The 25,390-nt window shown below is 45.0% G+C and overlaps 1 protein-coding gene across 1 annotated transcript in view; it reads left to right on the top strand.

Moving 5' to 3' along the window:
- Positions 1-6: 6 nt before the first annotated feature.
- CACNG4 (calcium voltage-gated channel auxiliary subunit gamma 4) overlaps positions 7-25,390 on the top strand; it is a 43,399-nt gene continuing 18,015 nt past the window's right edge. The window contains exon 1 of the mRNA XM_042025481.1: positions 7-233. Within this exon, the coding sequence (XP_041881415.1) occupies positions 11-233 (223 nt within the window). The 5' untranslated portion in view covers positions 7-10. The remainder of the gene's footprint in view (positions 234-25,390) is intronic.

The raw sequence follows: 25,390 nt of genomic DNA, 5'->3' as shown, positions 1-25,390 counted from the left end.
ATGAAGCACCATGGTGTGGTGTGACCGTGGCGTCCAGATGCTGCTGACCACGGTGGGCGCCTTCGCCGCCTTCAGCCTCATGGCCATCGCCATCGGCACCGACTACTGGCTCTACTCCAGCGCCCACATCTGCAACGGCACCAACATCACGACGGACGAGGCGCAGGGGCCGCCGCGGCGAGCGCGGGGCGATCTCACGCACTCGGGGCTCTGGAGGATCTGCTGCCTCGAAGGTAGCGGGGCCGCGCCGGGGAAGGGGGGAGCAACTACCCGGGGGGGACCCGGCTGCGCGCCCGGAGCCGCCGGGCAGAGCCCGGGCAGAGCCCAGCCGGAGCTGGACCCGGAGCCGCCGGGCTGAGCCCCGCCGGAGCCGGGGCCGGGGCCGGAGCCGGAGCCGCGCCGCTGCCTCGGACACGGCCGAGGAGGAGGATGGCGTTACCGTGGCAACCGGCATCTCCGACATTGCCATGGGAACCGGCGGCGGGATGCGGAGCGCTGCCCAGGGGAGCGCTGCCCAAGGGGGCGACCTCGCTCCGCGACAATCGCCGGGGCTTTGAGGGGCTCCTGGCGGGGTCGGGGCTTTTGGGGGCTTTGGGGCGTACCTGAGCCCTGCAGGCTTCGGGGCTGGGGCACCTCCCCGGGAGCTTTAGGAGCTTTGGAGCTCAACCACAGCTCTCGGGCAGGACAGTGGGAACTCCACTTCCTCCCAGTCTGCCCTCAGACAGAGGCACCGGGAGCTCAGGTGAAGGTGGTGTTGCCACCGCTCAGGTGCCTCAGTGTGGACTCGGGGTTGCTTAACACAGCCCGAGGGTCAGGCTGAAGGATAGTAATAATAAATAGATGGGTGTTTTAGTGGCTGGGCTGGGCAGCAGACCGCGCTCCCCGTAGAGGCCGAACATGTGGCTCCCGCTCTGAAAATGGAGTTGTGGAGAAGGCGCGGCGGTAGCTGCCGGGACAAAGAAGCACATGGGTGTTGCGAGGATTTGGCAGAGCAGGTCGCAAAGCCCAGATGGGAAACAACATCTGCCAGCTGAGAGCGCGGGGCTCTGACCGTGGGAAAGCGGCACATCCCCGGGAAAGGGACCTGTGCTGTCAGTGGGGGCCGTGGCCACCACGGTGGCTCTGAATCTCCTCACCTGCTGGTCCATTCTGTCTGTGAACAGCCAACAGAGCCTCCGTGGTGCTGGAGGAAAGGGAGAGTGTGGGGGAAAGGGAGAGCAGAGGAACGCTGGTGACTTGTGCCGAGCTGCTCTGTGGCTCGTGGGGGTGGGGGCACGCCGGAGCCCTTCTCCCCACAGGGATGCACTTGCAGGGCGGGCTGCTGTGCACCCAATTCCATCAGCACGGCTTAGCACACGGGAACTTCGCAAACCTGGCTTTGTGCTTTATTCCAACTGACAGACGGCTCAGCCCAGACGAGTCCAGCTCCAGTTCAGAATCGCAGCTGTGTTCAGATGGGGTTTTTTTCTCCCCAGAAAATGCTGTGGCGTGGTAGAAAACACCTCATTCTCACGCATGTTCTCATCTTCTCCTTTAGCTAATGATTTAAGGCTACAGTGTAACATGATTTTTCTCTTAAAATATCGGATTTGCTACCTAGTAATAGTAGGCATCCATGGAAGAGCTGTACAAAGAGGAAATCTTTTTGGATGCTAAAGATAGGAAGGATTATTGAAATGTGAAGGTTTAGGGTAATAGCAATGCTTGACTTTATGACTCTTAAAGGAAATCTAACTCTCAGCATGGGCTTTTACGGCACCTGGAAAATGCAGGCTTGCATCTGAGAGCTCCTGAGTTTGCTTGAGCGATGCTGAGCATCCTCCACTTGAACTGAATCTTGTGATCTTCACTGAGCTTGTTCTAAGTGTCTTCAGTCTCTGTTTTTCATGGAAAATAAGTTTGTTTGCATCTTGCAGGAGTTGCTGAGCTTGCTCAGCTAGGCTGGACCTGTCAGGAAAAATCCCTGAGTTTCCCAATGTCAGGATTTCTGTGTGGTCTCCCAGTAACACCGTTCATAGAAGTAAAGTGCAGCTTTGACTGAAACTGGTGGAATTTCTGCCTTGATTTCACCTGGGCTTAAGTCAGAACTTTATTTAGGAGAACAGCAGTCAGGGGACCTGTGAGGAATGGGCAGTGTTGAAGCAGCTCCCAGTAACGCGGCCGAGCTCCAGTCTCACTGCACCACTGGGCAGCACCGGTGCCCTCCTGGCACTCACCAGGGTATTGGCTGAACAGCTGCACCCAGGAGTTGTATGCAAGTAAAGCTCAAACCCCCACCAGTTTGGGGGATAAAAAGGGATTTCATGGGATGCATCAATCAGCAAGGCAGCTGTTCTGCTCAAAATTCAAACGCTCATAATCAAATTATAAAGTTACAATTTTTAAAGTTGTCAAATATGTGCTAAGAATGCCCAATTTGAGAAAGCTGTCATCTGTTCACAGAGATGAGGAGCAGAGACTACATTCTCTCCTCTTTTTTCAGTATGTTCTGTTTTGTAAGATAAAATCTATAGATACATTAAATTATTCATGTTTTAAACCATACCATGGGACTTGGATTTCAACATGGAACCATTCCTTTGTTTTACAAAATAATAAAACCATTTCCAGAAGCTGATTTAAAACAATACTCTCTTGACCATTTCAGAGCCTCATTCATTTGAAGTGGGTGAGTCTTTCAGTAATATAAAGGTAATATTGCAATTCTGAGGAGATACCTAGCAGGAAAATAACTTCAGTTATGGATTTTTATATGTGATTAAATGGTCTGGCTTCAAACCTATTTTTAGAAATCTTCTGGTGTTTTGGAGAAATAATTGTAAAAACCACCTTCATTTATTTTAATGGTCTTTATTGCCATTTCATTCATGTCAAAAAGCCAAATCTGAGACACAAATGTGCAGAAGCTGAAAATGCCTTAAACAGCCTCTGAAATTGTTTTTGACATACATAAAGCATTTCGCTCCGCAAATTTCAGGTCAATTGAAATTTCCCAGTAAAATCTTTCTCAACTCTATCCATAAAACAATCTGTATGCTGGATTTTGAGCAATCACCTGTTCAGTAGCCCCAATTCAAGATTTCAAACAAAGTTACTGAAACAGGATGTAAAAGGATAAACTTGTAATTCAATTATCAGGTGCTCCTCAATGTTTTCCTGATTTTCTTTGAAACAATATTTTACAACAAATTGGCATCATAATTGGAGTGATACAGCTTAGGGATCAAGCATATTATTTGTTTGGAGCTGCAGGGATGAAATAATGTTTCAGTACTAGTAGTTGTTACTACTATGGAGCTTAGTCACTCAAGAAGCAGCGTTAATGATACATCAGTCAAACTCTTGCCTGTCTAATCCCAGTTTTGTTCTTTTAGCATGTTTGTCAAAGGTGGAGGTAGGAGGTTCATTGAGTGGATTTTAAATAACAGCACTCTGTTTCTGCGTGGATTTTTAAAAGTAATATCCAAGGTAATTGCCTTCGGTCAGAAACGGAAATGATTCCTGGTGTGGATGTGCAGGACAGAAGGGGCTGAGCCTCTGCAGGAATATGGCCCAGGGGCTCTGGAAAAGCTGTGGTTTGGTTTTCTGGGCCCGAGACAACCACAGTAAATGCAGCCTTGGCTGCTGAAGTTGAAATGTCACCAGAGTAGGGAGTTTCTGACAGAGCCCCCATGCAGCCAATCAACCTGAAACCTGCACCCCAGCCCACAAATTCACAAGAAGAGCAAATCATCCCCATTCCGCGTGGCTGCTGTTCTGTTCCATGTCCACACTCGAGCTGTGGCTGTCACAAGCTGTGGGTCCCTGGGTGCAGAGCAGGATCTTGAAAACACAGCAAAAGCTGTGTCCTGTGAATAACCATTTTGTGGTCAAGCTAACCTGAGAAAGGGAGATTAAACCACTCAGATTTCCCAGCAGCCCCTATTCCTATGGGAAATGTGCAGCACAGCTTTGTAAGCCTCGCAGTCTTACTCACGAGGAAGATCTGATTAAAGTATTTGCCTAGGAAAACACAATGTTAAAACCACCACTTTATCCACTGAAACTGCTTATCTTGGTGAACAATCGTGCTGAAGTTAATAGGACAGCTCACAATAGAGCGCTCTGCTGGCTCTGTGACATCAAGATAGGAAATCAAGTAATGTAGTTGTAATTTAAATTTATTCAAAGAGTATTTTATTAAACACTTCATTCGCATATGAATCTCTTTGAACCCATTGTGTCCACTGCTTTTAGTAGTGTCTGTTTGCCATTTACTTTTCAAGTGGTGCAGTTGGCTATTTAATTCATGTGAGCTCACGTGTCCTTTTTGGCTGCATGGCTGGAACATTTATAATGGGGAGGAAGGATCGAGTAAATCATTTATGATTTGAAAACTTGCACAAACGCACATTTGCACAATTATTTGCAAGTCTTCCAGCTTGGATGAATGCGCACAAACATGGGAGCTGCGGCACCCACATGCGCTGCTTCCATGGATACTCCTAAAAACAAAATAAAAATGCTTATACCAGTGTTTGAGGCAAGCAAATAGAGGCAGGCTGCTATCCATCAATACTGCAAATTCATGGCTCATCCAAAAAGAATGAATATTCCTTAGTATTCTCCAAGCACAGCTATGAAGCTCCAGCATCACCACTGTTTGTAATAAACTGAATACAATGCAGACTTTTTCTTCCAGTTCTGTGGCCGAAGTGTTACTTGGTGTAGAGCAAATGTTAAATCACTCTAAGAGCAGACATGACCTGTCTTGGAGGTTGTATCCACAGGCTCTGTAAGAGGTGGTTGCTCTTTTTAGTCTTTGCAGGCACTTGAGCCTGTGCTCACACCATGGAAGAAAAGTGGTTGCAAATGGAGAATACACAAATGGGTGTCTCTGCTCTGAAAAACTTCTTTTGTGATGCCATGGCCTATTTTTAGGACAATATGTACGTATTATTGCACTCCTGAAGAGTGAACTTTCACCCATGAATCTTTCAACACAAACATAAACCCATTAGTGAAGGACTTTGCTGAGATTCAGCCCGTATTTTCACTCTTTCATTCCATATGTCCTGCTCATACCATCTTTGTTTCCTTGGTAAAACACATGGGGAAGGTCCATGTGTTTTACTCACTGTTTTTAAGAGCAATTCTTAGCACTCCAATGTCAGCTTTGCAACCCTGGCAGAAGCAGGGCAGTTTTGCCAGCAATTCATGGAGTGATTTTTTAATAGCCTTTTTAAGTTAATTTTTTTTTCAAGAGCATTCCATTTGTTAGAGTTTCTGAATTTGGAGCTGCCTCTTGGACACAGAGTTCAATCCCTTCGAAATATTGTCCATAGTATAAAATACTTTAAAATGCTGAGAAATTTGGTGCTGGAGGACCTGTCAGCAGAAGATGGGTTAAGGTATTATCTGTTCTCAAATGAAAAAAAAAGCATGTGTCTCCTCAGTGCACCTCTTTGAACATTTCTACAGAGGCTCTCAAATGATCATATTGATGTCACAAAACGTCTATTCTTCCCTGCTCTATGAAACAGGGATCTGAAGCTAATTGACTGAATATATGTCACTTTAATGAATTAATTTGCTTTCTTGAATTTGATCTACTCCACATCCAGTTAGGAGCTATCAGGCTACACAAAGGTTTTGGTTTTTTCCCCGTGGCTCTCAGCATGTCAGATATCCCAGTGCAAAACTTAGATCCCAAAGACTCTGTGTGCATTAGCGATGCTCCCTGAAGGCTGCAAACCAATGAAAGCAGATTTGTAATCCAGCTGTAAAGCTCCTTCTACTGTGCAGGATGCAATGTGGAGAGTATTAATCTTACCTCAGTTACAGGATTGTTCTGTGGAGGTTTCAGAAATGTTTTGTGAAGAGTCAGGGAGGCGTTGGGTTGTACAAATAGGATACTCGTGGCTGTGTTGTGCTGTAGTTACTGTTTTATTCTGTGTATAGTTACACTGCACGTTCTGAGGACTTGACAGGTGGCATTTGTGGTAGGATCTTTCAGAGCCATAGTAACTCATGTTGGGGTTTGTGGGGACCTTTGCAATGATGTAATGCAGCCTTTGGGCTTCGTCCAGCAGCTGTTATCTTTAACTGAACTTCTGCCATGGGCTTTTATTGCTCTTTTTAGATACTGCCAGGGCTTGCCCTGCCTGCTGGCAGCTCTACTGACCCTCGCCAGTGTAAACTGGTAAAACAAGTCAATATAAAAATGTATTTTTTTTGCTCCTGTGAAATTTGAACACAGTGATTATTCCTTCAGTGCATTCTTTCCCATTTGCTGGGTCACACAGTGTCACCTCTGCTCAGGTCGTGCTGTTCCACCTGTAGCTTTGGTCAGTCTTGCCAGGTGCAGAACACCTCATAAAAAACTCAGGGATAAGGGGAGTGTATCTGATGTCTCCATTCTGTAGTCCTGTGTATTTTTCCAGAAACAGAGAAAAAAAAAAAATATTAGGAAGGGAAGCAAGTGCTTTCATCTCATCTCTAATTCCTTTGAGGAGGTAGGAGTACTTAGGTACTGAGTGTAATCTGAAGTCTGTTATTAACACCTCCCAGCTCCCAGATATTTAGTTGGTGTCTCTGTGGTTTATGTGTTAAAGAACAGCGATTTCTGTAGAATTTCTGTATCCCCAAACTGAAAATGGAGAGGGGGGAGGAGGAGGAGGAGGAGGTGAAGGAGGAGGAGGATGGGCTTGTGGCTCTGGGCTTTGGTAGGTTTCCTGCTTGATCTGGGGCCAGTTACTTTATCTTTCTGCCCCTGACTAGGAGGGATAACTGTGCTTCCTTTCCACCCACTTCCCTCTCATTCTAATAATAAAATGGAAACGAAGATGTGGAGAAACTGGGACACGGCGATAGGGCTGCCCAGCTCAGGGAAGATGCATGAACACTGCTTTAAATGGGGTTGAAACATTTTGCTTGCAACTTATGTTTTATATATGCAATATTTGGTGTTTAAGCATGTCTTCCTTGAGGGACAGGATTAAGTCTGATCCTCCACCTACGTAGACTTAACTGCTTTCTAGGAAGGCGGTGGAATTATGCCAATATGAAGCCAATATAAGAGAAGGGATCACAGATTTGTCCCTTCAATTGGACCTTTTCCTGCTGGTCCTTCTTTTCTGAGCCAAGGCTCATCTCAGGAAATAAATCAAACTATCAAACTGAAAAACTGTTCCTGCTTCCAAACATTACTCGGTGCTTATCTTCGTTTTAGATTTCTGTTTACTGGTATTTATTATATCTCAGACTTATGGTTCAGCATCCAAATTCTTCCCAACAGATGGCAAGGCAAGATGCACAGGAGTAGTAAAATAAACAGGATAAATGCACAACTGCCCATATGTCTGAGAGGCTGATACACATTTATGACTTCAGAACAAAGGGGTGTTTTCAGCAGACAGCACCAGTGCTGGGCAGGACTTCACGGTTTTTTTCTGCCTTGTTCTAAAGCTTCTCACTTTTCCAATGTGTTTTGATCAGTTAGATTGCAACATATTTTGTCCTCCCTCTTCTACTCCCAGATAGTTCTTTCCCTTAGTTATTTGTCTCCACTCCCAAAGTACATCAGTTCATTTTGTCTTCAGCATTTTAACGTGGAAGGTGGCTCTTTCCTGGGCTTCAGCTCGTATTTTTTCTTTCAGTGTGGTTGTGACTTTTTTGAGGGGCAGACGGAGGTGCTGGGGACCACAGCAAGATTTGAGGCTTTCTCTATATTGAGATTTATCATAATATTAATGACAAGTGTCCTCTCTACTATCTCAAAATAGCAAGCCTCCGAGCAAGCTGCCTGCAGGATGGATAGCCCAGCCTACACAGACTTTAGCTAGATTTCCCCTCAGATCTGGGGGCATTTTCGCCAGTTGTTGCATGCTGTGAGTCAAATGCAGTAGAAGCGTTGAAGAGGTTCTTGATTTAGCCTGGCAGATAGTCCAGCCCCTCTTTCTCCTCCTTCCCGTTGCATCCTGTCATCTCAACATCTTTGTTCTCTTTCTTTTTTTGCCTCTTCTTGCTGAAAAGTTGTAACCTTCCTTCTGCTAACGAGATACCTTTGAAATTAGCTCTTCGATGACAGTGCATGAGTCCTTCTCTAGAAAACTAGTAGATACTGCCCCAGGTAGAAATTTGAGATTTTTAATTTATCTTCTTAACTCTTGACCATCTTCTGTGCCATCCTGCCAATGAAAAGCATATAATCACTTACTAATCCAAAGGTATCGTTTGGGTTCTCTTTTTCTCTACCTGTTTTACTTGTTTCCCAGGATTAATCCAGGCTCCTGCCTACTTTAAAAATAACCCTGTATATTATTCTTCAACAGAATTGAGTCATTTCTTGTCAAATGTTATCCATGAAGGAATGATAGATTATAAACATTCGGTCGTAGTATGAAGAGCTGCGTGAAGGGAGAGCACGTTATGGAATTACAGTATTTCCTGTACCAATTGCCAAGCCCTGATACGAATTAACCTCTTTTATTGTTCTTCTTCAAGCATTCCGCCTTTTAATTGCTGTTTTGGAATTGTGCCACTTAGTTGTGCCCTTTGAATGTGTCTCGCTTAGCCAGTCCTGTTAGCTTGATAATGCCAAATGTTTCTGAGATATTCAGAAGTGCAGAACATCCCCTGCTCGAGTGGGAGAGGAACCCAGTTCAGGCAGGAATTACCACCCTTGTTTAGCTGCCAGGGTTTTTTTCAGATTAAGTTAATAACCATTTTTAAGTCACTGCCAGTTCTCTACCAGGGGTTTCAGATCAGTTGTCTCCCATTTATACTTTTTAAATGATGCAGTTTTCTGTGGAATATGGATGACTGGATATTTTCTCCTGTCTAAATATATAGCATTCAATAACACTGGGATTGTTATTGTCTTCCTTGCATCCCAGAGGCACAGTTTATCTATTGGTGCTGCAAGGCATTAAAAAGGAACCATGACATGTCACAATTATGACTTGAAATAGGATCTTGCCAGAGGAACATTGCCTAAATGTAATCAAATCCAAACTATAACTTATTGCAAATACCTATCAGAGCTGCGCACACCTATCTCACAGCTCGCTGGCTATCAGTGATAGCTGATAGCAGGGCACTGGATGATTTTTTTGGAAGAATTGTCATGCTGTTGAGGTTTTTTAGAGTTCAGCCCCCAGCATTCAAGTGCCTGCAAGCAAATGAAATAACAAACTCTCAGTGCTGGAAGACCTTGTGACTATTTAGGCTGAGCTTTCAAAGGTATCCAGATATGAAAGTTTGTGATACTCTTCCGTGCATGACTCACTAATGGCAATAGTGGGCTTTAATCGTCCTTGTCCAGTGGATATTCTAAATTCAAGTAAATCATAGCAATGCTCTTTTACATAATGCATATCTTTTAATGCAAAATTTGCTAGACTTGGTTTCTTTGTGTGTTAGTTTGGTTTTAGCCAGATGATGAAATAGCAAGTTGCATTGTGTCACATCACATTTTCATCCACAGGGATTGTGAACAGGGTTGAATCCCTCAAATTCATTGAACAGAGCCCTGGTACTGGAGCCAGTGAAGCCAATAGCCCAAAATGGATTGTTAAGCTCCAGATATGACTCTGCTGAGTGTGGGAAGGTGATCTGCTTGCAACTGTGAACTACCAAAACTTCAGGAACTTGATTTCCATTGGAGAGGGAGAGCTCCAGACTCTGCTTCCTCCCAGATTTAACCTCCTGTTCCCATTTAGCCACCTGATGTACACCTGGCTGAAGGCAGTTTATTCTGTACCGTTGGAGCTCAGGAACAACGTTAACCATTTCAATTGCATTTTATTAGGGCAACTGTTGGAAAACGTCAGTATCAAACAGAGCTCTCCGAGACATGATTAAACATCAATTAATAGATCTGGGAGCTCAGTAACAGTTTGGAAATGTTTCTTAAAACCGAGTTGCTAACCCAAACCAGTTGGGTCCTTACCCTCATCCTTCTGCCAGCCAGCAGGGGCTCAGTTATTTGCCATGACAGCAATTTGGGGGTCACCAGAGTGCTCTTTGCAGACAGACTGACCCCTTCCAGACGGAGCAGTAGGACACAGACAGCTCCAGTCCAAAAGCCCCTCTGCACACACTGAATGTAGCAAGAGGCTGAGTTTCTTGGCTCATGTGTGGAGCTGCTTGGATGTTCCCACCCTCTGTTTGGATCAGAGCTGGTCCACGTCCCCCCAGTTCTGCCCACTGTGAAAACACATTTTTGTTGACAAAAGATGCTCCAAGACAGTGAGCAGACTTTCCAAAGGGGGGGGCTTTCAACCTCTATCCGAGCTTACATCACACTAAGAGTCAACCAAATTTCATTTTTTAAGTTATTTGGGTGTTTCAAAATATATTTATCCAAGACTGTGCCAATCTGCTCACTGTGAGATTAAACATCCCATGGTTTGCTCCAGAGGATGGGAAACATTTCTCCTTTGCTCTGCACATTTTGCTGTGCTCTTGTCCTTGCCTTTAGCGCTGACAAATGCAGACAGTTCTGAGGTGCTTTGGGATCCTTAAAGATGCAAGACCTGAAATAAACCATGTAGCCTTTAGGAATTATGTTCACAGCACCACTTCTAATTACAGCTGTTCGAACAATTCATTTGCAGTGTCCCGCTACTGTGGTGCTTATTAAAACAGAATCCTCTTTATAGTTTGGTAGCAAATTCAGAGGGGAAGAACACAGCTATCCTGTTCCACCCCATGCTTTTGAAAGAGGTTTACCTTCATAACTTGCTTTCTAGGGATATTTTCCTTGTTTTCACTTGCGTTCCTGATCTGATTTTTTAATTACTTACTTGGTGACTCTTGGTAGCCATCTTCCAGTGACCTTTTTCCTCATTTTATTTTAATTTCTGTGTATAAATGGCAGTGTTCTAGCTGGAGACAGTCTTTGGGCACAGCACAAAAACCCCATAGGGAAGGAAAAACAGGCCAGAAATTTTACACCTGAATTTTAAAGTCTTAACCCAGGGCTTTGGCTACACAAAGAGCCATCACGCTCAGCTCTGCAGGATCGGGGAGCACTCGCACACCGGAGCTGTATCCTGGTCCAGGATCAGGGCCAGACCTGGGCAGCAGGACCTCACCATCAGCATCTCCAGGCATCAGCACTGGATGCAGCTACTCCTACAGGTTATCCCATTTTTCTGGCATGACTGCTGTGCCCTGGGAGGGCTGAGCAAGTGCTTGCAGCTGGCCAGAATATGGGTACACAGCTCCTAATGCTGATTTTATAGCATTAATGTGCACCTGTTTTGGTGGCCAACTGGCACCGTGCTCAGCCTAAAATGTCTGTGTAAGCTCTGTATTAAAAGAGGCATAAGAATTAGTGTGTATCAAACATGTCATTAGACACGTGCCTGGTAGACATAATGTGGTATAATGAATATGATCACAAGAATAAATTAATAACTGAAAACATTTTTTATATGTGTGCACACTTAAAACAGGGTAGGAACTAAGTGACACTTGTGTCACCAGTTTATAATTAAAATGCAGTGCTTGAATGAAAATGTAAGCTTTAATTAGCCAGCACGACCCTGCTTCCGGCTTTACTTCCCACTGAAAAGCAACGATAACAAGCTCACATTTATTATCAGAGTTTTTCCTGGAGCTGTGCACTGAAACATGCTCACATCTGAGCCCTTTCACTGAAGACATTTTTTCGCTTCAGCAGTTTGGCATGCCATACAAAGGCTCTCTGATTTTTAGTGATGTTCACCTCCTCTTACATAAAAATGTTTTCTGTGCATATTATTTGGTTTTAGTTAAAGTCCAGGTGCACGGGTTACTGAAGAACGAAAGGGATGGCTCATCACAGAGCACAATGGGCAATTATTGCTGAGCTTCACTGTATTGCACAGACAAATCCTTTCTTGGAGCTCAGCATTGTGGCTATGAGAAAGAGAATACCTACGATCCAGCCCAAAGTCCTACCAGGGTAAGAATAGATCCTGTGGGAGATGCTTTGCCCATTTCATTTTTAACTCTCTCAAGGGACAGAGCTTCACGGTTTTGTTTAGAGACACTGTTTTGCATTTTAATTTCACCAGTGGGAAGTTAATACATATATAAATTATGAGGTCTCATGTGTTCCCATTTTCATCCCAAGAGGATGTTAGGCTTTTTGTAAAATGGCTAAATAATTCTCTGGGTTCTGCCCCCCATTTAAACTAAGATTTACCTTGATTTGTGATCCAAATTTTGCTGCTGCTTTGCCTGAGGATTGAGCTTAATTTCTGCAAGAGAGGGCAGAGTCCTTGGCTGTGCAGGCAGGAAGAAAACCCATCTTGGCTCCTGCCCAACCCCACACTTTGGGTACCTGGCCCAGCACCCCATGTGAGGGGCAGAGCCATCCACGGGAGATCCAGATCCTTGTGGTGCCTTTTGAGAGATCCTGACATCTTCCCAATTTCCCCCAAAATAGGAACCTTTTCGTCTAGGACTTATTCAGCCTTGTGTCCATGCAGGAGGTACCTTATTGGGTATTTTTACACCCTTCAAATTGGTTCATGTGCAGAGAAGGCTGCAGGAATCTGTGTCCCAAATAATAAGGATAGGGAATGGCCACCTCAGCCAGTGCTTAGGAGAGCTGGTGAAAAGCACACAAACCCCAACAGCCCCAAAACGTCAAGATTGAGCAGCTGAGCCTCAGAAAGTGTATTTAAGGAATGTGGCCTCTCTGACAGAGATGGACCAAATGCCCACATGGATATCTTTTGCAATGCCCCCTCCAATATTTTAAGCAATTTCTACGGGCAGAATTCTTGTGATGTGGGAGCGGATGTCAAGCCAGGATGTCTCAACTCAGAATAGATGTGTGCTCATAGCTTTGGGTCAGGCAGTGACGTGTGGTGGAGTTAGAGCCTCCAGGAACTCTTCAAGTTGTAGGAACTACAAAACTCCTGGTTTTTCACTGGTGCTGTTCACATGGGACAGAATGACCTCTCCAGAAAGCCCTTCCAACAGCAGCCGCAGTCTCTCTCAATAGCATTTAATAGCTACCCATAGAGAAAATTACACTCTATTTAAAAGGCCAGAAAAATCATCTTCAGTTTAACTCTGCTGACTTTGGTAGAATTACACCTCAAATGAGTTCTGTCTGATATCCTTTCCCATACTAATGTTCAGTAGCTGGGCATAAAAAGCCTTTCCAAGGCAGATTAAACAAGCCCAAATGGTGAAATATTCTTTTAATTTTCCTTCACACACGTTATTTTAGGTGTAGCTTGGAACTCTGCCCTTACAAGAGGCATCCCTTTAAATATTTATACAGCATAAATATGTAGCCACCTTCATACGTTTTTAATGATATGTTCCTTTCTAAATTAACCATTAGGTAACCCTGTCCTATAGTGTTCTGTATTTTGCACTGCATTTACGCTACTCTTGGATTTTTATTTTTTTATTTCTCCGTGGAACAATGAAGATGTCAAGGCAAGGCCCAGGGGCACCATGGAAATCGAATTCTTGGAGCACCACTGCTGTTGCCATGTGGACACACACTCAATAGCAACACTGTGCTGCTCTGCAAACCAAGGGGATGCAGCCCCAGCCCAACTGCTGGGCCGTGGCAGTTCAGTGCCAGAACAACGGCAGCTCCTCGCTCCTGGAAATGTAACTCCAAGCGGAGAAGGGACAGGAAGAGATATCTCTATTTCAAGGTTCTCCTTGAGAACCAGTAGGTTTCTGAATTTTCCAGAGGTTTTTCTCTTTTTTTCCTTCTTAATTGTGTTATTAAGATGCTACAATGTGCCAAGGTGAACAGGATAAAGCCCAACACTGTCAACTGAGTCAGAGATCTTTTTCTCATGATCTCCTTGCTCAGCCCTGATTCAGCCTGAAAACCCACAGATGAGTAAAATTGTTGGTACAACCCATGGGTTTTTATGGCTCTGGGATTTTTGCATCCTGTTTAATTACACCACTATCATAGCAAAGCAGTTTCTGCAGAAGCTGCTTATGGCTTGTTTTCCCTCCCTCCCAAGGGGACCACAAGAGATGGCTGCACCCTGAGATCACGGCTGCAGAACCAAACACTTAGCAAAGCCTCAGCAGACAGACAGACAGCACCCCTGAAAAAAAAAAAAGAGACATCAGAGCTTATCCTATGCCCTGTTATACTGAAAGTATTCCCACACATTGCTTCGCAAAGAAGAGTTTCACCCTTTAGAGCTGGAATCCAACCTCTCCTCCTCTGAAGGAGCCTTACCCTGTACTTGTTTTGTAAGTAAGAGCTTCAGTTAAGTCAGCAGAGATTTTGTCTGAGAATAATGGGCTCAACAAAATACTGAAATGCAATTTCCATGAGTTGCAGGGTATTGAAGGCAGAGATTGAGTCACCAGCAGTGCCCTTCCAGCGCCGGAGCGGTTCCACGGAACACGTCGCGAATCGGTCCCAGGCAGAATATTACCGTCTCCTACAATGTGGATAAGGCACTGTGTAAAAGGCACAGGGGTATTTTTCTGTCTTCCCTCCAGTGAAGCAAATCTGCTAGGGTTTGGCTTCGGCAGTGACTTGGTTTCTGGGTTTTTAAATGTACTGGTAAAGGGACATTGTTTGCTCCAAACAAAAGCCGCCTGGGCTTGGCATTCCTTACGGGTGCCTGAGGAAAAGAAGCCAGGCAGCAGCTGAAATCCAACAAACTGCTCCCTTCCACCACGGGAATGACAAGGTATGGCCAAGCTGAACTTGTGCTGTTATTCGAGGCTTTTCTTTGGGTTGCAGAGGCAATTTTTTTTTTTTTTTTTTTTTGGTGTTTGCTGCAAATATGTTTAAATTCTCTCTGGTTTTGAGGCAAGTAGTCAATGCATCTGAAGTGCATACTTGGCATATGTTTCTTTTCGCATGCTGTCCTCCACTCATTTCATGCAGCAGATGCTCAGTTTACCACTTCAAATGTATTCTTATTTACTAGAAATTATTTTAGAAAATAGCTGTTTGGAACTAAACATTTCCAGCCCTTCTTTTGGGTGCAGGGAGCTCCTTTTTGCAGCTGTCCTGGGTGGCTGCATGCAGATGTTGACAGGTTAATTTGCATTTGAAGAGCTGGATGCAGTGAGCTAAGCAAGGGTTTTTCTTCCCTGCCTCTGAAGGCAGTCACTTCACATTCCTTGCCAAATTTAGCCCCAATGCTACTCTTCTTAATTAACTAGAGCAACGTCCAAGCTGAGTTTGGCCCATTGTTAGCTGGCCATTTATTACAGGGTTGAATTAAACCCCTTGGCCACGTAGAAGAAAGGCTCTTATTCTGAAAATTGATTGTGCCAAAGTGAAACACAAGGACAGCCCTAATTCACAGCAAGGTGGTAGGTACAAGCTGGTTTATCTGATTTCCTCTATCCTGTTGCCAGAAACTGCAAGTCCAACCTGGTTTTCCTGCCTGCTGCACACTGCCGGGGTCAGAAATGGCTTAGTAAAAAGGGAATCCTGGTGTTAAGAACAATGTGCAGCTCAGACTGCTCAATCCCCCTTCCCTGAGAGTATTCGTTCTCTTCTTGTTGTGGGTTTCTTTTTTCCCTTTAAAATAAGTTTATATCAAGACTTTGAGCACAAAGACCCAGATTTAGACTTCAGTCCCTTCCATGGCTATAGGAAAAGGCAGAAGTCCTGATTCACAGCCCTTCTTTCAGCCTCTAGGAACTGTTGCTGCTGGTCTTTCATGTGCCTGATCCATCCACATCGGCTCAAAGCTCAGTTTAGCAGAGACCAAAAGCTTCCACGATGCAGCAGGGAGAAGAGCTGGCATTCAAAGAGCTGTAGCCCTGTCACCACCAAGGCCCCCACATTTTGCTTCCTCTTTGGTTTCTTTTCTTCCTTTTAGATGTTACAAAGCTGTCAAGGAAAGGTACATCCATTGGGTATTAGAGCACTGAGCTGAACCTACAGAGACATGGGAAGACATAATTAATGTTTTTCCTGGCTTTTTCCACCTTTTTTCGCCACACTTCTGTGCTTCCCTGCCATGTCCCTGCCATGCTCTGCTGTGGGCAGATGCTGGTCTCACTTCCCCCATAGTCTGGGTTTCAGCTCAGTTTGCTGTGCATCCCCCTGGCCGAGGCTGCCATGGGGACAAAGTTACCCACCTGAGGGACAAAATTACCCTTCTGAATTTATCAGTTTTGATGTCCATTTGCAGGCGTTAAATGAACACTAGTAACACATTGGATTCAGCCTGCATTCCTGGCAAAATTCTTCCTGGTCACAGTCAAATGCAAACGAATTCCTCACCCCAGCTGTGTATGAGGCAGGTACTGGCACAGTGCACTGTCTTAAAGAGAAGTGTTTGCTGCAGTCCATCATCTGCATCACACATGAAGCTTTTCTTGGAGATATCTTTGGGTTTTCTACGTAAGAACTTAAGGGGAGGGGATGGGAATGGAGAATGTTGCTGTTAGACAGGCATGATTCAGGTACCCATGGCGACATGAGATCACTGCATTGTCACCAGCAAAAGGAGATTACCTTATACAAGAATAACTAAGAATAGAATTTTTGACCTTCAATATTTCCTTATCTGTAAATATTAGATCTGTGGAGCAGTGCAGCCCTGCTTGTCAACAAGAAGAAATAAAAGAAAAATAAAACTAATTTAAAACTCCACAGTGGCAGTGGAATAAATTCATACATTTATCATTTCAGAGGTTCCCATCACTCCTGCCTCTTTCCTGCAAGGTTTAAATGATTACTTTTTTTTTTTTAATGTTATGTTTACTCTCCTAAGAATAGAACACACTTTACAGAAGCTCATATGGATGAAAAAGCATTTTCCTTTTGCACTGTTGCTCACAGTTGACACACACAAACCTACACCTTGAGCTTTCTAAAACCTTGGTTCATACCACCATCAAATATATTCATGAAATATTTAGAAATTTATTTTTAAGTCCTTAAAAGTTGAATGTTTATTAATTGAACTTCAACTTTAAGAAATATCATGGAACTCAGTGTTTGGTGCAAGACTTTATCTGGTCCAGTAAAAGGGGCAGATTCTTCACAACACTTGCACCTGCCCCTGCTCCTGCCAGCGCTAAAATTGGAGATATTTGAATGAAAAAAGATCCTTAAAGTGAAGAAATGCAGGATGAGGTTCTAAGCTTACCATAACAGCTGGAAAGAACCTTGTAAAATGAAATTCAGCATCTGCTTCTATAGATGTCTCAGGTTTTAAGTTTCTGAGACAGAGGGTAATTTTTAAGCAGAATTTTAACTTGCACATACATGAATTATTTCTAGTGACTGGCTCAAAAATAGTGATTTGAGCCTGTGCAATGTGTTCACACAGGGCTGGAGCATGCCCAGGCAGCCTGGCCAGGCCTGGGGACACAAAACTTTCTGTGCATACCTGGACCACATACCCCGCCTTGTGTCAGGCACCGTGGGCTGGGGACATGCTCTATGTGTCCCTTGTCCCTTCCTGGGCATAGGTCATCAGGAAATGGCCAGAGTTTGGGGTGCAGACATCTCGCTGAGGTCTGAGGCATAGTTTGGAGTCACTGGAGGCCAAAGGCAAAGTGCTGTCCCCCGAGAGCAGGGGCTCATTGTGCTGTGTTACTCAGATGTGCAGCTGTCACAGCCTCCGTGGCTCCTCCTGTGATGGGAGTGGCTCAGGCACCGTGTTGGGACTGGGCTTCAATTCACCATCCAAGTCGTGGTGCTCAGGCTCCTCATTTGCTTCAGGGGAGAAAGGACTTTGAGAAGGAAAAGGAGGCTGTGGTGTGGGAAAAGCAGCTCCCAGGTTCTCACTCGTGAGAGCACTGCTGGAAAAAAAAAATCCAAGAAACACATTTAAAACACAAGGGGATGGCACTATCTCTGCTGTAGCCCCCCAGAAGTCCATGAAGGAACCCCTGGTGTATCCAGCATTTGCAGGTTAGCAGGACACATCAGGTAGGATTGTGGGGAGCTGCTACAGAAAACCTCTGATGTCTCATGAGGGTACAGCTCTCCTACTCCAGAGCCTGCAGGAGCAGGTCTGCAGAGGGGTTTAGGTGATGCTGTGGCTAAAAAGTCAACCAAACCCCAGCGCCCTGGACAATAAATGACACTGGAGAGCAGAGCGCAGGAGCTGGACCCTAATGCTGAGCGGGCTGACATCAGACCTCCCCTTTACAACCCACAGGGCCATGCTCATCCTGAGGGATGGACATCACATCTCTGAGTGCTCTGGATGGAGTCAGCAGTGCAGGAGTGCAAGGCACATCCCTCCCAGGGCACTGGTGCTGCCCTGGCAACACCATCAGAGTTAAATTATGTGGCAGATACTCACTCTCCAGTAGGTATTTGCTGGCCATAACCCGGTGATTCCAGTCTGTAGAGCAGAAGTAATCCACAGTCACTAGGCAAACTTTGTCCAGAGCTTATTTGGGAGAGAAAGCCCTGCTGCATTGGCAGCACTGGGTGCAGGAGAGCTGCTGGAGCCAGGTGATGTTTCAACATGACTGAGTATTTTTAGAGCCATCCTATAGTGCAGGATTTTTAACTTCCATTTCACAGCCCTTGAAGCCTGGCAAACTTTCATTAACATTTGATGCCTTGAAGTCATGCAAGGTCTGGGGGGAAAGGGAGGGGAAGGAGGAAAGAGGAATACACCTTTTTGGAACGTGTAGTTTGCGAAGTTGCTGGGGAGCTGAGGAAAAGCCTCCAGTCTCTCCTTTTTGTACCAGGGGGTTTTAAAGGACCCCAACCATTCAGAAAACAAAGCTAGAATTCCAAACCATGGCTGGGTGGAAGAGTCTTAATTAACATGTGGAATACCTGGAGTCTCTCTGGCCCTTGTGGAGTTGAACCCCACCACCTTGCAAGGATTATGCCTCTCTTCTTTGCCCATTATTAGGCAACTTTGCTCCTATAGGGCTGTTTGACCCAAAAATCCCCAAATCATTTATAAGCCATCACGCATCCATCCTCAAGCAGAGAACACAGGCCATGGAGAAGTCAAAGGATGTGCTCCCATTTCCCACTGCCCTCACTGCCATTTCTGCTCAGCGCAAAGTGAGGCTTTTTTGCCCAAAGTTATAACCAATGAAAACAGTGCTTCCCTGGCTACAAGGCAGACTTTCAACTGGAAAATAAGTTAACAGAAACTCTATTTTTCCCCCCTCTAAATATACACACATATACACACACACACAGCATCTCTTTGTGCACAAAACTGAGATATTTCATAGGCTGAGGGAGTAGGAAGAAGAGACATATTTTTGTCTCCTTGGCAAAAATATATTGGCAGCGTATCACTGAGTTGTAAAGATTGAGTAAGTACCAGAGCATGGCCCCATTAAGCAGGTTTTGGAAAGCTGCCCTTTGGCTGCCCTGGCCTGTCTGCCAGGGCCATAGCAGGGACACTGCCCTGGGGGGACTCAGCCTGAGGGGCCCCAAACAGCCCACCCAGGCTCCTGAGGAGGAAGAGGAGGTTGCACTAGATGGAAATGAGAAGCTACCAGCTCTGCATCATGCCAGACGAAGTGTCTGAAGGGGAGAGGAGCTGTAAATCTCCCCCTGGGCATGGCAGGGTTCCCGGGCAGTCAGAGCTGCTGCCTGACTCCTGATGTGGACCTGTCAGGAGGTCTCACCAAGGCAGTGACAGACTGGTCCTCTCCCGCTTTCAAAACTCAGGGGGAAATCTGGTCCCCAAAATGTTCTTATCCAAGGGCATGGAGGGCTGAGGGGGAAGGAGTCAGTGGCGCAACAGCCACCACAACCTGCCTTTTGTCCAGTCTTCCCAGCAAAAGGAAAATGTTTTGGTTTTCTCCTCCCAGTTGTAAACATTCCCAGCTGCTTCCATGCCATTCTAGGACAGCAAAAGGCAATGAGCATTTCTGGTTACAATGGCAGATGTGCCTGATGATGGTGAGGGCTGGGACTCTCAGATACATTATTTAAAGGAAATTCTGAGATTCCAAATTGGACTGCTCAAAGCTCCCACCACCACTATCCTTCCCCAGTGCAGGTAGAGACATTTCATAGTAAAACAAAATCCTGAAATACTGAAAGTAAACTCAGAAATCTCGACAATAAAATATTTATGAGTCTGTGCTTTGGTGCATTGTAATTTTGCATGATATGTTTTGCTTTTCAAGACTGACTAGGTTAAGGCGCTTCTGATTCATTAAACACATTTTCCCAAATGCTGTTTCTACAAATATTGTTGGGTCATTGTGTTTAGTTGCATTTATTAGCTGGTGTAACAAGGAACTTACATCTTCCATAAACCTGAGAGGAACCCGCTTAAATGTGTTGCTCTGAATCTCAGCAGAGAAGAAAACAGTTCTCATGAATAATTAAAGCTTAAAGAGGTCATGCTGGTTTTGCAGCCTCATTTTTATTTTTCACTGCTTAGTTTGCATTAGGAAATAGGAAGTTTCAGGTGCAGGAGCCAAACGGAATCTCTTCTGCATATGTTCATTTAAACAGATCTATTTGGTAGCCATCTCCATTTTTACGTATTAGGTCATTTGTTAGCTGTAATAATTTAAATCACTCCTGGGAATTAGAAGTTTAAGGCTTTTAATTTTTTTTCAGGCAGTTGCTATGCATCCCTTTGCCTTCTGGCAGGAAGGGGCACCAGCTCCTCAGCCAGGCAGGGCTGGGATGCAGGCAGAGATGGGATGCCAGAAGGGCTGGGATGCAGGCGGCGCTGCTCAGGGAGGACCTGGGTCACCATCTGGTCCCCATCTCCACAGGCCCCTCCAAGCAGCCAAGCCCCTGCTCTCCTCCCAGTCCCCCTGCTCACCTCCAGCCACCCCGTACCCACCCTTCCCCTCTCTTCCTCAGCTTTCTCTCTCTCCCGCTTTCTTCTGAGCTTCTTTTCCTCCTCCTCTGTGAACAACTTCCCATTCCTCCACATTCTGCCCCAAAGTGCTCCTTTGCTCTTTTTCTGGTCCTTTGCTCTTTTTTCACATTGCTCTCCGTCTTCCTCCACGAAGGTGCAGAACCTCTTGGGTTGCACATACTGCTGGGAATCAGGAATAACCAAGTCAGTAGTAACTCTAATTCAAGTTAAAATCCTACATGCTGCCTTTATATTCCCTTCCAGGGTTTAACAGTTGTGAAATATTTTTGTTCCTTTCCTTTTTTTCCCACTGGAACCTGCTCAGCCTCTCCATCAGCTCTGCTATTTGTTCCCAAGGTTAGACGCTAGCCCGGGCTATTCAGCTCAACAACCCACACAGCACTAATCTCTCCTGGTGGAGTGTCTTTCGCACTAATACATCATGCAGATGATTACTGAAACCTTTGTCTTGCATTTCCCAAATCCAGCCGTCAGCAGGGTTTGGCAGTTACATCTGCCTTGTTTCTGCCCCGCATCACTGATTGTGCATGATCAATCTCTAGAGGCTTCGCTTCTATGTATAACTCAACAAGCTGGCAGAGGAACCAGGAAGACTCATTTGTGTGCTCCAAAACGAATGGAGATCCAGCTCAAGGTCACTGCATTCCAAAGACAGACACATTGCAAGCATTCCTTCCAACTAAAATGGTTTATGGAGTGTTATTTCCCTATTGCTTCTTCCAACTATCCAACTATTTTTCTGAATGCCACCATCTTATGATGAATCTCCATGGATTGAAGAGATGTGGAATCACTACAAGATTCCATGAGTGTCCAAATATTCTGCATATTCCTAATCACTTCACTAGCAAGGTCCTATATCACTACTTTCCAGTGTAACCCTCATGCTTTTTTCATTAAAAAAACCCCAACTTTGCCATGAGCCAATGAAATGAATGAGCCAAAAGAAAGTTTGTAAAGGAAGTTCAGCTCTAGATGTCAGGTTAGAGACATTCCCTGCTATTGGAGCAGACAATGACTCATTTAATGCAGAGAGGTAATTATTTAGTGCCTTGCAAGCTTCTGCTACACCAAGAGAGTTCACCATCAGCAATCAGAACCATCAGTAATCAATTCTCAATATTGATTGCATCAATATTATGAAGCATCACCTTATTAATAAAATATCAATGGTATGAACCATTAATATGAATCATTTTTTCTACTGACTAGATCTGGAAGGTTTTTCCATTAGAGAAGAAGACACCAGGTGCACCCTGTGTGTGTTACTCCCAAAATCCCGAAGGATTACCCAGGTCCTCATTCTGGAGAGTTGTTTCTTAAGTTTTAGACAGCTGTATGCCAGCTGCAAACCTTGCCTGATGTGAAATGAAAATGTTTCAGAAAATGGAGAAAAAAATGGCAGTTTAATAGCGTCTAAAAGTAGAAGTTAAGACTAGGAAGGTAATAGCTGGAGGTTGTGCATGTGTGAAAGTTGAAGTGGCAGAAAATACAGGGGATTAAGCATCACACATTGCACTGGGTGTGTTTCAGGTAGCTCAAGAAGCACCCCAGAGGTGACCATGACAGTGACTCAAATTATAAACTCAGTAGAAACTCTGAAGAGACATCAATGTCCATTTCCTTAAATTCACCCTCCCAGGAAGTTCTGAGCCATGAGACAGGATTTGTAGACATGCTGTCATCCTAAAAGGTGAAACCATCCAGTTGATCGCCATGTTAATGAGGGGGAACTGATGACTTACCGAAGGAAGGGAAACCATATGGATGAAGACCAAACTACCCCTTAAGGGAAACTTGATTCCAATTGTGCAAATACAGGAAAAAGGCACAGTTTGACATTGTGAAAATAAACATGATTTGTCATTTTGCAGCATGTGAACTTCACCAGGCAAAACAAGGGTCTGTTCTCAGAACTGCATCCAGTACAGTTTGGGACTTCAGCCCTCTCACAATGACTGATGGACTGGCAGCAGCCTCCCTGGATGAGCAGACTTTGGACTATTCAATTTGTGTCAGGGTCAAGAATACTGGGGGGAAATAATAGATATTGGTCCAAATCCTGGCTAGCATTCAGGCCAGCACCATTTATTTCCCGCACTGAGGTGTTGGAGTGGTGATGGTCACTGTGGGGCCGTTCACAGCTGAGAAAAACAAGTCAGTCTCTGACATACTGTGCCAAAAGCACTGCCAGTTACTAAAGTACCTCTTTAAATTAAGGTGTTTGGAGCCAGAATGTAAGTAAGAGCTGGAAACACATTGGAGGATGACTCTCAGTTCAGAGCTCTGATGGATGAAGGCTATTCATCCATCACCTAAGAAGCCAACACCAGCTCCTCAAGTGTTAGACTAATTTTAGCTAAGGTAGAAAAACCAGCTACAGAACTCTAATGGAGGTTTCTATCCAAGCTCCAAATTCACTTTAAAAGGACAAGGAGGATTGTATCAGCCACCCAGAAACAGCCTCAGCGATGTGGCAGCAGAGCAAAATATGGAAGTGAGTGGTGAGACAAACTTCTGGGCTGCCGGGATAAAGGACTGTGGCAGGAGATGCAGGACGAGATGAGGTGTGAAGGCAGAACACAGCGAGTGTGGGCCGTGGTGGTAGAGAGAAAAGCAGACACAGAGAAATGAGTTAACAACCCCACGACAAACTAGAAATGTTGACAGTTTCTTGGGACTGAGCCAGGCATGAGAATACTCACCGTGGCAGGGCTGACTTATCTCTGACTTTAAAATCTTCCTCAAACAGCATCACCAGTGTTGCCCCAAAACAACCACGTCATAGGAATTGCCCCTATTTCCCTGCGCAGTTGATCTACGAAATGCAAACTGAACATCAGGGCTGGAAGTTGGTTAGTCTTTCTTCCTAGAAAACACAGAGCCATTCCCTCAATAAGTTCCATAAAAAGGAACAACAAGAAAGACTAAACCAGGATCCCCTGAAATTTCCCCCACTTTTCCATCCAAGCAGCAGCACGAGAGGTTGTGGTTGATAAGGAGAAAATTGCAAATGGTAGTAGGAAGACCCTTCAGCAGCACTCGTGGAGTTACTCCATTATCTGCTGCTTGGCCAAGGAAAGGAAGCTGGGAAGGGATAGGAGCACTGCTGAATAACCTCAGTCATTAATTCCATGGCCAGAATGATGGTTTATGAGACAAACATTTGAAGAAACTTGAAACTGAGTAGCCTAAACCAACACTTAACACCCAATTCTCCCCTACTCTGCTGCTGTCCTGCATTTCCCTGGTACCATTGGTATTCACTGTGGTAGCACAAGGACACTTAGTACTTTTGGCAGCAGTTTTGTAATGACTGAAGAGAATTCAAAGGACAGCAGCCAGACACTGTGATGTGTTTTATTAGCTCCCAGATGTGCAGGTAAGGTGAATATTTGGGAAATGAGTTTTGCTGCCACAGGTTTTCTAACATCACTCAAGGTCTCAAAATCTTATAGTGGAACAAAAGGCTGTCATAGAATTTGAAAGTCATCTTTGGCAAAGCATCTTTTCTGAATCTGTTCATTTCTTACACAGAAATACAAATGCACAACATCTTTGATGATATTTGCCCAGCTGAAAACAGGAGGTCAGCTGCTGAGGCTTTGTGTTTTCCACACGAATTATAAGTGACTGAGCCTCCGTAGGCATTTCCTGGGATATCTTCTGGTGTAGATGATCCAGAATCTGGAGATGCTTTACCAGGCTGTATAAAATAGTGTTTGGTGCATCCTGGATTGCAGATCAAAATAACAAAGAGTATTTTGCTTAAAGAGTAAAATTGTTCCTGCCAGAATTAGAAGTCACCCCCGAACAGCAGAGTTGCCCCATCCCTGGAAGTGTTCAAGGCTAGGTTGGATGGGGCTTGGAGCAGCCTGTTCTAGTGGAAGGTGTCCCTGTCCACGGCAGGGGGTGGAACAAGATGAGCTTTAAGATCCCTTCCAACGCAAACCATTCTGTCGTTCCATGAACAGTGGACTTCTTTACCACCTAAGCAAGGTTCACCTTCTGCTATGGGGCCAACTTCTCTGGGAAATAGTGTGCATCCCCTGGCATCTGGAGGAGGTCAGCTAAGGCATCACATCTGGTCCACAGGAAACTCAGGAGTTTTCTAAAAGGGGTGGTTGTGACATGAAGGTTGAACTGCCCAAGTGGGAACCTTGCCAGTTGCTATTTGCGGCTGTGGAATTGGCACTCAGGACGCTGGAGGTGGCTCCTCGGCCACACCAAGCATGAGCTCCACTGCAGTCTAAGACCACTGTAAAAAAAGCAATGCAAGCAGCAGAGCAGCACAGCCTTCGTTCTGTGGGACTGTGGTGAAAGAAGGGGCTGTGAGCGGCCTCTGCTTCCAACAGAGAGGGCTTTGTCTAGGAACACCAGGGAGAGGCTGTGGACGGCAAAAGGGAATCAGATCAAGCACTGCCACAGTGCAGGCAAGTTGGGGAAAGCAGATTAGAATATTCTAAATACTGGAGAGTGGTGGTATAAGACAGTCTCTTCTCTCATAGAAAGTCTACAATAAATACAGGAGGGAGTATTTATGGAGTGAGATTAACAGTGAGACTGAGCATATCAGACGACAAGATAAACCCAGACCTACTCCTGGA

The sequence above is a fragment of the Corvus kubaryi genome, unplaced genomic scaffold, assembly GCF_017639235.1.
Source record: "Corvus kubaryi isolate FWS band 111438036 unplaced genomic scaffold, C.kubaryi_AGA036_p1.0 37272, whole genome shotgun sequence".
NCBI classification, from domain to species: domain Eukaryota; kingdom Metazoa; phylum Chordata; class Aves; order Passeriformes; family Corvidae; genus Corvus; species Corvus kubaryi.
The sequence above is the reverse complement of the archived record's forward strand: the minus strand, read 5'-3'. Positions and strand labels throughout refer to the sequence as shown.